Source organism: Eucalyptus grandis, chromosome 3, assembly GCF_016545825.1.
Source record: "Eucalyptus grandis isolate ANBG69807.140 chromosome 3, ASM1654582v1, whole genome shotgun sequence".
NCBI lineage: Eukaryota > Viridiplantae > Streptophyta > Magnoliopsida > Myrtales > Myrtaceae > Eucalyptus > Eucalyptus grandis.
This window is the reverse complement of record NC_052614.1, coordinates 22583733-22596280: the sequence shown is the minus strand read 5'-3', so window position 1 is coordinate 22596280 and position 12548 is coordinate 22583733. Positions and strand designations below refer to the sequence as shown.

Genomic DNA, 12548 nt, shown 5'->3' with positions numbered 1-12548 from the left:
GGAACCGACCTTGAAATCTGTGACAAGATAGATTCTAGGTTCAAAATTTCAATGGGTAAGTTCTAGGTTCCACTTGGAACCTATAAAGAACCTGGAACCACTCATCCCTAGAATGCAAGTTTCTTAGGTACATTTCTTTACAAGGCAAATTCAAATTCAATTGATGTATAGATAATCGATTTGGGTGCCAAAGAACACATAATTTAAAATGAGCATTTATTTTCCCATGTTGACAAAGGGCCACAATCTTCCATGACCATACATCTTCCTAATAGGAATGTGATCTATGTTACTAAAATTGGCACTATCCATCTCAGTCCAAATTTCATCATAAAAAATGTCCTATACATTTCTAACTTTGAATTCAATCTTCTTTCTATCTCAAAAGTTTATGTAGATAATTATTGTCATGTCATATTCAATTTCAAAAGTTGTTTGTTTCAAGACCATACAACTGACAAACCGCTGGGCTTAGATAAAGTTATTTCTTGATTAATTCTCTAGGAGATTTAGATTTTTTGAAGAAAAGCATTTCTTGTAATGCTGCCGATAGTAATAAAAATCTCCTTTTTCATCAACATTTGGGTCATAATGCATGCTTTCCTCATTCAAAATTTGCAATATGTCCCTTGATTATATAATCTCGAGCATATTTACTTGGATTTCTAACCTCATAAACTAATTAGTGCCAACTCTTTATTAAAAATCATTTGTATATTAAAAACTTGAATCTAAATCGTGAATTAATGTGAATTTTGGAAAGTCCGAGTTAAGTTTGGACTTACTAATATATTAACCAAACTCTAGGTGGTGCAATTGAGGGAAGGTTGCAAAATCATTTTGGGGATATATTAGTTAGCATTTTCATGTGCAAGTTATTCAAGAAGTAAACAAAGACCACCCGTAACAAACCATTTAAACAGCAACTTTGTGTTATTATGCAGAAATTTTGTCCAAGAATTTTTAAATTTATAGAGAATTGTTATCCTCAATTAAGACATGTAATTAATAGGCGGTCCTGCCACTTTTGGTCCCAACGATGCACTTCGTTTTATTTCACTGCTCTCCTTAAAGAGAGAATAAATAATGCCCACTTTCAACTTCATGGATAATTCTGTTTTTCTCTCTATCCATCAGGGATAGTTTCTTCTCTTGCGCATGCAGAGCTTCTTTTTGGTTTTATGGCATCTTAAACCCTAATCCCTTTGTTTCACCTGGGTTTTCTCAATGGATTTTCTATTCTATCAGCTGTTATTCTCGGTGCATGTCCGTATTTTGTAATATTTCCACCTCGAGCTTTGATCTGCTTTGCTTCTTCGCCTCTTCTTCTCCACCGGTCCTCTCTGTCTTCGCAATGCTTCTCTCTCTCTGAACACTCATCAGATTACTTGCATGTGTGATTCTGATCCTCCTTTGGGTTCATCGGCTGTTCTATCGGGTCTTTATCGCATACCCACGCCTTCCTACTTGCTGAATTTCTCTTCGATTGTTTGGTTTTGCCATCACTCTATCGCCAGCAGATATGGCACATGTCGATGAAGAACATTCCGTCTGGCTGCTTTGTGTAAGAGCTTGGGACGATTGTGCTCACCTCATGATTTGGAGGTTTGGAACGATGAGCCTACTCCTGCGAAATTGAATGAGTGCCGTTTAACTCTGATTGGCAAGGTATTTGCTGATTCTCCTATCAATTTTCAGGCTTTTCAGAGTACTATGAAAAAGGTGTGGCATACAAAACAGGTGGATATCTCTCAGAGAGAGGATGGTCTCTATGCAGCGAAATTTAAATTACTTACTGATAAACAGCGGATTTTGGAGGGGGGACCCTGGGTTTTTTCTTGTCGTTTGGTCGTCTTTAAGCCTTGGATTCCCAACACACCGCTGCATTGCTATGATTTTTCAACTTGTGCATTTTGGGTGCAAGTGTTTGGCCTGCCCCAGGAATTGTGCACATAACAAATTATTAGAAAAGCAGTTATGACAGTTGGGAAAGTTTTGGAAGTCAGGGCTGATGGTCAAGACACATTTACCATGAGATCAGGGCATGCCCGAGTTGAAATTGACTTTCAGCATCCTCTGCAGACAGGTCGTTTGATTAGAATCAATGAAAAGACTATTTGGCTAGATTTTAGATATGAACGTCTTGCCCATTATTGTTATCTATGCGAGCAGCTGGGTCATTATACTACCTCATGTCCAGAGAAATCTGTTAATGTTGATGTATTAACTGGGGAGAACAAGTTGTCGTATGGACAATGGTTGCGCGCTGAGCTCAAGGAACATAGCCCGTACTGAAAAATCTATTATGAAACGAAAGAAGTGGAGGATACAGTGGAAGAAGTGGTACCTAAAACTCCCCCTATAGTTGCTCCACCCCTTCCTCTACTGCCACCTATTCCTTCATCTGGAGCCTCTCCCTCGTTGCAGCCTTTGGTAACTCATATTCCTCCTGCATCAAAACTGGATGGAGGTTCTCATACTGCTTTGATTCCCTCGCACGAAAGCGAAGGGGTTCACTTAATACAAGTTCTGTCACTCAGGACAAGAGGTTGAAAAGTTCTCGCCATATATCAAAAGTTGGCCATGTTAAGAAGCTGAAGAGGTATAACCCATATGATATACGCAGCGTAGCACCCGAAGATCTGGACGAATCTTTACTATGGGATACTCCAATTGCGCAAGCTCCTGGTGATGGACGTTGGGCATGGGTGGCTGGCCCTCAACAGCCCCCTTATCACAAATGAAACCGATCGGTTGGGCTGTGGGGTTTGGGCAATACCCTGACAGTTCAAGCACTAAAGGCCCTGGTAATTAAGGAAAAACCTGTCTTTTATTTTTTATGGAAACTAAGAATTGTGAAGCTGTTCTTAGTAAGATGCAGTTTAGGTTGCGCTTTTCACATATGCGTGTTTACAACCCAGTAGGTTTGGCAGGGGGTCTAGCAGTCCTATGGAATGATTCGGTTTCTCTTTCTTTTGAGCGTTCAAAACCGGATTACTTTGACATGATGTGTACAGATGTAGCAGGAAACATTACCTGGCGCCTCATGTGTCTTCATGCCCCTGCTGTTGCTCATTTGCGACTTGATGTTTGGCAGGATCTCATCAACATCAGCATTGCAAATACTCTTCATTGGGCCTGCATTGGTGATTTTAATGAGATCCTTTTTCACTGGGAAAAGTATGGAGATAGACCAGTAGATTTTAATCGGTTGGCTTCTTTTCAATCTGTTCTTAATGAATGTTCGTTAATGTCAATCGAAGCTAAGGGTTGTGCGTTTATGTGGACAAACAATCGTCAGGGGGATGAGTTAATCAAGGAGTGTCTAGATCGAGCACTGTGCTCACTGGAATGGCAACTATGTTTTCCTCGGGCTGAGGTTTATGCCTTACCAGCTGTTGGTTCAGACCATAGCCCTATTATACTTAACACTTCACCAGTGAGAGGTTCTAGACAGCACTACTTTAAGTATGAATCCTATTGGAATCAGGATGTGGAGTGTCGGGATATTATTACTAATTCCTGGAATTATGTTCGTAGCAAGACACCATCTTTCAATAGGAAAATTCAAGCAATTTCTTATGCTTTAACAAAATGGAGCTGTTCTAAATTTTCACATAATAGAATCAGGGCTGATGAGTTGTAGCTCCAGCTGCAGCACCTTACAAATCAACAAAATGTCTTATATGATCAGACTGAGGTTAAAGTTTTGAAAGAAGAACTGCAGAGGGTGTGGAGTCGTGAAGAGCAATATTAGGCTATCCGTTCCAGACTAAATTGGCTAAAATGGGGAGACAAGAACACCAGTTTTTTTCATGCAACAACTGTTCAGCGCCGCAATCGTATTACTATGCTTAAGAATGATGACAATTTTTTGGAGCAGGACCCTACCAGAATAAAAGAGATTGTGACAGCTTTCTTCTCTAGATTATATACCTCAATAGGATGTCATAATTATGCTCCTATCTTAGAGCAGTGCGATCCTTTGGTTAATCAAGACATGAATACTCGTTTAATAGCTTCCGTTACCCTGGAAGAGGTACAACAGGCCACTTTTCAATTAGGAGCAGCCAAAGCTCCGAGCCTTGATGGTCTTAATGGTTTATTTTATCAGACGCACTGGGACATTATTAAATTTGACCTTTTTGAAGTTGTTCATGAGTTTTTTACTACTGGTGTTATGCCCTCTTACTTAAACAGAACTCTGATAGCTCTGATTCCTAAAGTTCCTCACCCAGAAAGCCTTGATCAGTATCATCCTATTAGTTTGTATAATTATGCTTATAAAGTCATATCTAAAATTATTGCGAATCGATTAAAACTCATCCTACAAGACCTTATCTTAGAGGAACAGTCGGCTTTTGTGGGGGGTAGACAAATTCAGGATAACATTTTACTAGTTCAAGAAGTTCTACACCAGCTTCGAATCAAGAAATGAAAGTCTACTTACCAAGCTGTTCTGAAAGTGGATATGAGGAAAGCGTATGACAGGGTTGAATGGGATTTTTTCCAAGATTATCTCTTAAAACTGGGTTTTCATTCTACTTGGGTGAAATGGACTATGCAATGTATTTCCACCTAATCGTCCTGTGTTAAACTGAATGGAGAACATCTTAGTTATTTCTACCCTTCTCGAGGTCTTCGACAGGGTGATCCTCTCTCCCCTTATCTGTTTATTTTGTTGGCTAATCTCCTTTCTACACTTATTAAGAAAGCTGTCGACTTTGAACATCTTAAAGGGATTAAACTTAATAGGTGGTGCCCTTCCTTAACTCATTTGTTTTTTGCGGACGATGCCATATTCTTTCTTGATGGTACTGTTAATGAATGCCAGAACCTATCGAATATATTACAGCACTATTGTCTAGCAATAGGGCAGGAAATTAATCGGAATAAATCAGGTATCTATTTTGCAAAAGACTGCCCAATTAGTTTGCAGCAAAATTTGGCTTCAAAGCTCCGGGTTCCTATTCTAAACAAATGTGGGAAGTACTTAGGGATACCGTCAGATTGGGGACGTTCGAAAAAATATATGTTTTCGTGGATATTAAGCCGAGTTCATTCTAAGTTGGAGAGTTGGAAAGCAAGTCTAATCTCAAAGGGTGGGAAAGAAATCCTACTCAAAACTGTTATTCAGGCTATTCCTCATTATGCAATGTCTACTTTCAAGTTGCCTGTGTCTATTTGCAGATCTATTGAAAGAAGTATAGCCAGATTTTGGTGGCAGAATGATCGAAACAAATCAAGCATTCATTGGAGAAGTTGGGATGTTCTGAAAAAAAAAAAAAAAGCAAATGGAGGTTTAGGATTTAGAGATCTTCTACACTTTAATAGAGCTATGCTGGCCAAGCAGGCTTGGCGTTTACTTAATCAGCCTTCATCTCTTTGGAGCAAAGTTTTTAAAGGTTTGTATTTTCATTCCAAGTCTTTTATATATGCTGACAGAGGCTCTCGCCCATCTTGGGGCTGGCAGAGTCTACTTATTGGTCGGGATGCCATCCTACCCAACATACGTTGGTCTGTAGGTGATGGTAAATCAATCAGGATACGTGGTGATCCTTGGCTCCCTATTGGAATCTTAACTGGCCCTTCAATCCATGAAGAACCTATTTTGGTGGCTGATCTTATTAATCAATCCACCAATACCCGGAATGCCACCCTGCTACACAGATTTTTTGACAATCAAGTTATAGACCAGATCACCACTATCCCTTTGCGACCACTATCTACCAGTGATCAGATTATTTGGACTGCCACTAAAGATGGTTATTTCACTGTCAAATCTGCCTTTCATTCATTCACAACAACAGCAACACAACAGCCAATAAGTAACACTTCCTCATCTTATCAGAATCCAAGATGGTTATGGAACAGAATCTGGAAAATGCATTCCCCCCCAAAAATTCGAGCCTTCCTATGGTCGCTTTGTCAGAATGCTCTTGCTACAAGGGCTAATTTGTTTCAGCGACATATTATTAAAAACCCGTGCTGTCTACTTTGTGATCAAGATATCCCTGAAACTCTTGAACATCTATTTTTGTTATGTCCATGGACTAAAAAGGTCTAGGCGCACCCTAGCTTCAACATTCAGATTTCTCCTATGCAACTCCACATAATAGATGAATGGCTTGTCCAACTAGTTCAATTTGGATCTTTCTTACCTGGTTTGGAGACTTTGGCCTCAGTTCTTTGGCAGATTTGGCGTGCCCGGAATGGTTTCATCTTCTGGCAAGAACGCCTTCGGCCGTCTCGGGTGGCTAAGGCTGCACTAGCTGATTCCCATGTAGCTCGTCTAACGGCTTTGTCGCTAACACATAAGGGCCGCTCGTTACTGAGCAGGGGAACACTTTGGAAGCCTCCAGATCTAGGTACCTTGAAGATCAATGTAGATGGGTCGTATCAGCTTGGCTCGCGAGAAGGCACAATGGCCTGCGTATGCAAAGATCATCACGGAAGACTTACCGATAGATTTTCAAAACATTTTGCTGCATCTTATGCCCTTCAAGCCGAGATCCAAGTAGTGTCTTTCTCTCTCCACCATCTACAAAGCCATGGCTTATCAGATGCTTCAATCGTCCTTGAATCCGATAGCCTCCTGGTGGTTGAGATCCTCCAACGTCGCCGCAAGCCGCCATGGGAAGCTCGGTCTCTCTTCCTCGAAGCCGCCTCCTTGCTCTCGAATTTCCTTAATCTCTCGCTAGGGCACTGCAGAAGGGAGGCCAATGTTGCTGCTGATTGGGCTGCAAAGGCCCATGATCGTTTTTCCTTTGTCCAATGTTGGGCTGTTTTTCCCCCCTTTCATTTGATAGATCTAATTTGCACGGATGCTATAGCTGCCAGTTGTAATGGTTTCACTACTCCAATATAGTTTCTTGTTTCTGACCAAAAAAAAAAAAAAAAAAAACTTCATGGATAGGATTGCTCATCAGCTATGATCAACGCCACTAGGTGTTCCCACAATTCTTTTCTGCCTCATACTGTTTGTATTTAAAGAAAAAACCATTGCGTCAATGAGCATAATTTGGACGGGGAAAAAAATCAATGTTCATAATCGTATTTTTCAAGAAAGACTTGAAATCGAAAAAACATGCCGCAGAAAAGTTACTTTAAGTGAAAGATTGTAGATTTTCAAAAGATATTTAATAAGATTTGATGAATACCTGGAATACTTTTTTAACATTTTTCAATGTTATAAAAGGGATTGTTGTTACTTTAGCATTAACCTTACAAACTTTAATGTTATAGTAATCCTTAACTTTTCTTGCCTTAGCTATGAAACCGCCTCAGTACTAAGGGCTGAACATGTTTAATTATGGTCCTGAACTCTGATTATTTTTTTCACTGCTTTTTGATCCAATGCTTGTGATGAAAAATTGCCCCACGAATCCCGTGCTGTGTTTCTTGCTTGCTTAATCTTCTTCTTCTTTTTTCATTATTTGCTATAGAGCGTGCCTGGCTTTTTCGATTGCCTTTCTTTAAATGTAGTGGGACTTTCTTACTCCAAATTCAACACTTGCATCCCGGACAAATAGTTCTCGAGTACTATTCGCTTTTCTTTTATTTTGTAAAGTGACCATGAGAACACTTCAATTGAGTACTTTCGAAATGTGTGTTGTACTAGCAACTTATAATACTTCATGTTTATGCAAAGTAAAAGCTTCTTGCGAGACATTTTTTTTTTTTATGTTTTTTTTTCCTTTTAAGTTGTTGATTAATGTCATACTTGATAGGGGCCAAATGTCAAAAGATTAGTCTTTTTAATTAATGACCATATTAAATAGGGAAAATTCCAAAATGGGACCTGAAGTACCCTATTTTTCTCAAATAAGGGTCCGAAGTGAACATTGTTTCAAATAGGGACTCGAAATGCCATCATTTTCTCAAATAAGGGCCTGGAGTGGATGTTGTTTCAAATGAGAACCTAAAGTGGTTATATTTGTTTCAAATAAGGACCTGACTTTTCAGTGATCAAGGGTATTTTTGTTTTTTGTGATTTTTCGCCTTTTTTCTTTCCTCTTTATTTTTTTTTGGGAAAATTTCAAAAAATGACCCAAAGTGCCATTATTTTCTTAAATAAGAGCCTAAAGTGGACTTTGTTTCAAATAATAACCTAAAGTAGCTTTGGTTGTTTCAAAATATGGACACCACCTCGCCGATTGCCGACTAGCTAATTTTTCGATTGATCAATGGTATTTTCATCATTTGGCATTTTCCCCTTATTTCCTTTTTTTTTTTTTTTTTTTTTTTATGGTTCTTCTTCTTCCTCATTGTCGATGGCTGCCACCATCGACGATGCCCACAAAGGGCTGGGTGAGGGTCGCCGCCCCGCTGAGGGCCATCCACGTTAGCCACAAGTGAGGGATGGCGTCGCTGGGCGTGGCGACCCTCACCTAGGGGCCATCGACGAGGTTGGCCTCGCTAGCTACTAGTAAGGACTGGCGTGGGCGGTCTCGCCAGCCCTCAGGGGCATCGCCCGTGGTCAGCCGGCCACTAGCGAAGAGGAAGAAGAATAACCAAAAAAAAAAAGAGGAAAGAAAAAAAAAAGGCGGAAAATGGAAAGACAAAAATATCCTTGATCGCTGAAAAGTCAGGTCCTTATTTGAAACAAACATAACCACTTTAGGTCCTCATTTGAAATAACATCCACTTCAGGTTCTTATTTGAGAAAGTGATGGCACTTCGGGTCTCTATTTGAAACAATGTTCACTTCGAACCCTTATTTGAGAAAAAGATGGCACTTCGGGTCCTATTTTGGAATTTTCCCTATTAAATAGACACCGCATATTTGTTTTCATTTGAGATAAGATCATTTATTTTCTCAAATGATAGAAATGAGCACACATTAAATAAAAAATGTCCAAACAATTATTGATATTTTTCATAACATTTAAGAAAAAGGAAAAAATACTTTTAGGATTTCGAAGTGTAGAGAATGAATCAATAGAAATTAAATCTAATGCAACGGCTATGGAATCGAAGAGTCTTGGCCAAATCGAGAAACATGAGGTTTTGAGTTGATAATTACTTGGCATAATAATTTGTGATCATACTATAAAGAAGCAGTTCTATATGAATCCGATAAAGGAGCTTGGATGATAAACCTTGATTGAGCCAAAGAGGTGGAGTTAGCCAATCGCGCCCGAATTTACTAACCAAGGGCCCATGGCAAAACGACTTGAATCTTGTACCTCGAAAGATATGAGGCCTCAATTTCTATCATAATTTATGGCTAATACAGCAAAACGACTAGTACACAGCCACTAGCCTTAAACACGGAAGACCTGTCTTTGAATGAATCGAAGGGCTAGATTTATTCTAATGAATGTTTATTGCTATTTATTTTTTTTGGTGGTTAAATATAAGGTATAAAACTAAGAAAAGTTAACATCTAAAATCTACAATCCTAACTTTATCACTAAACAAAGCATGAGCTAATTCTCTAGAAGGTTGCAAGTAGAACGTAGTATCTAAACGCTTCACTATGCCAATATTGACAAGTGTTTTGGTAGGCCGATTGCCTTGAAGAAAAATGTGACGAATTTTAAACTCAAAATGAGAGCTCAAAAGTTTCCTAATATCTTTAAGGAGTGTTAATCCAGTGTTATCACTATTCTCTCTTGGTTAACAAGTTTTGCAACAATTTTAGAGTCCATCTCAATGATGAGCTTAAGAAAATCTCATTGTTTTGCGATGGTAAGTCCCAACCATAGCGTCCACGGTTTTGCTTGTCCGTTGCTATTTAAAACTGTCACAAATCCGAGAAGAAGACGAGAAGGAAAGGAATATGGGAATTTGTGTAATGAGGATAATAGTGTTTGCTTCATTGATTTCTAGATGTAATACAATGATGTATATATTGTACAAGAGAATTCAATAAAAAAGTAAATAAATTCTTCTAATCTTTCTAGTCCTAAAATAATCACATCTCCTATCAATTACAATCAATTCAAATCCTCAATCGGATCCCAAATCTTCAATCATATCTTCTTTCAACACTCCCCCTCAAGTTGGTGGCTTGTATATATCCAAGACGCCCAGCTTGTTTAGAAGATATGTATGCTGTCTTTGACAAAGGGGTTTAGTGAAGATATCAGCGGGTTGTTCTATGGTCCTGATTCCTCTGGTTTCGATGATCCCTTCTTTGATCTTCTCCCAAGTAAAATGGCAATCAACTTCTATATGTTTTGTCCTTTCATGTAGCATAGGATTTGCCGCAAGCTTGAGTGCCGAATCATTATCACAGAAAAGTAATGTCAGACCTTTAACTTGTACCCCAAGGTCCAGAAGTAAACCTCGTAGCCATATTATCTCACAAACAGTTTTTGCCATAGATTGATATTCAGCTTCTGCCTATGACAATGATACAATAGATTGTTTCTTTGTCTTCCATGAAAGTAACGACTCCCCAAATTTGATGCAAAATCCAGTAATAGATCTCCTACTCATGGGACATGTAGCATAGTCCGCATCACAATAGGCTGCCATCTCCATATTGCACTTTCTAGAGAGGAGTATCCCTAATCCTGGACAACTCTTCAGATATTTCACCACTTTTAAGGCTGCATTCATGTGTGACTGCTTTGGACTGTGCATGAATTGACTGAGAGTCTGTACTACATAGCAAATGTCTGGCCTGGTCATTGTGAAATAGATAAGCTTCCCAACAAGTCTTTGATAGCTTGTCGGGTCCTTCAATAATGGATCATCAGAGGAGGACGTCCCAGCATCATAATCAATACTGGTCAACTTGGCATTCTGTTCAATAGGAATAATTGCCGGTTTGCAACCTATAATCCCGCTTCTGATATAATCTCCATCACAAATTTTCGCTGGTTAAGGGAAATCCCTAGATCAGAACGAGCTATCTCTATTCCAAGAAAATACTTAGGTGGCCCTAAGTCTTTGATATGAAAAGACAAATGTAGATGGTCTTTAAGCTTCTTCACAGCGGAATCATCATTTCCCATAATAAGTATGTCGTCAACATAAATCATCAAGTATATGACCAACGTACCTTTTGCCCAAATGAACAAAGCATAATCATGTTTGGATTGCATGAATCCAACTCCCGTTAATGTAGTAGTAAATTTAGCGTACCATTGTCGAGAGGCCTGTTTCAATCCATAAAGAGATTTGCGAAGACGACATACCTTTGACTCCCCCTGTCTCTGTAATCCTTGTGGAAGATCCATGTAAATCTCCTCTTCCAGATCACCATGAAGAAAAGCGTTGTGGACATCCATCCGATGCAATGACCAATTGCGAAAAGCGGCAATCGATAAGAAAGATTAAACCGTGACATCCTTGGCTACTGGAGAAAATGTCTCATGGTAGTCAAAACCTTCTCGTTGTGTGAAGCCCTTGGCCACCAATCGGGCCTTGTAGCTTTCCACAGAGCCATATGCTCTATATTTGATCTTATAGACCCATTTACATCCAATGGGTTTGCAATCAGGAGGTAACGACACAACATCCCAAGTGTGATTATCAATTAGGACTTTAAGTTCTGCCTCCATTGCCTTTTGCCAGCGTTCATCATGTACAGCCTCGTTATAACTAAAAGGCTCCATTTCCTCATAAACTCGACTAATGCAACATAAATGATCTGACAACAAGCGGTTGAAAGATAAATATGAGGATAAAGGATAACGAGTACCTGATGATAGTGATGAGGAACAGACATAATCTTTGGTCCAAGTTGGTGGACGAGTGGCTCGACCAGATCTTCATGATGGCTCATCCAGCACCTTCAAAGATGATTCCTCAATACTTGTAGGTTCTTCGTGATTTATCTCCTGGGGTTCCTGCTCCATTTGTTGCTCTATGGAATTGTCATGAGAAGAATCATCGCTTGGTGAAGGCAAGACTGTATCTACTATCTGATGTCTTGGAGGAGAAGTAATAAAGTACAATTCAATGTGTTACATTCAGCCGGACCTTGAATATGTAACTATCCGAGACGAGTCGACGAGTATATCGTCGAACTACGTTGTTGGCACCACTTGTGGATGCCGTTTCATCACCACACTCGTCATAACAAAATGTCACATTTCGTCACATTCTTGTGATAGCTCCTCGTCTAATTTTCTCGCTTAACGCGGTCGGCTATGAAGACACATTAATCCCGAGCAGCCTCGCAAATCAACCGACCCGAATACCCGTAGCAAGCAGCGGCCATGCGTACGTCCGCAGCACTTTCTTCATGCAGAGATCAAGACGTGCACATCGGTGTTGTCCTCTCTAATTGCTGCCAGCGTGATTTCATTTAGTTGGCTCAAGAGTCAACTTAACAAAGCCACGTCCATCTATTCTCCTGCATGAAGACACGAGGACCATCGACTTATATGGCCATGCAGCCACGTCCATTTGATGGTCAATTAAAGAGGAACAATTGACCGAGAAGTGGCCGCGCCACAGCCACGTCTTCCCTCCCTTCAACCGGTCAACCAAGAGAAAAACACTTGACCGAAGGAGCAGCCACGTCCTGCATGCATGCAAGGTTGACTCCATGCTGCCCCATTCTCGCATCCAAGGACCGCACATGAAAG

The 12548-nt window shown here is 39.8% G+C and overlaps 1 protein-coding gene across 1 annotated transcript; it reads right to left on the bottom strand.

Moving 5' to 3' along the window:
* Positions 1–10350: 10350 nt before the first annotated feature.
* LOC120291741 (uncharacterized mitochondrial protein AtMg00810-like) lies at positions 10351–11243 on the bottom strand. The gene is made up of 2 exons (XM_039309451.1): positions 11151–11243; positions 10351–10755 (listed from the first exon to the last, which is right to left on the bottom strand). The coding sequence occupies exons 1-2, from the start codon at positions 11241–11243 to the stop codon at positions 10351–10353; spliced, it is 498 nt and encodes a 165-aa protein (XP_039165385.1).
* Between the last annotated feature and the right edge of the window lie 1305 nt (positions 11244–12548).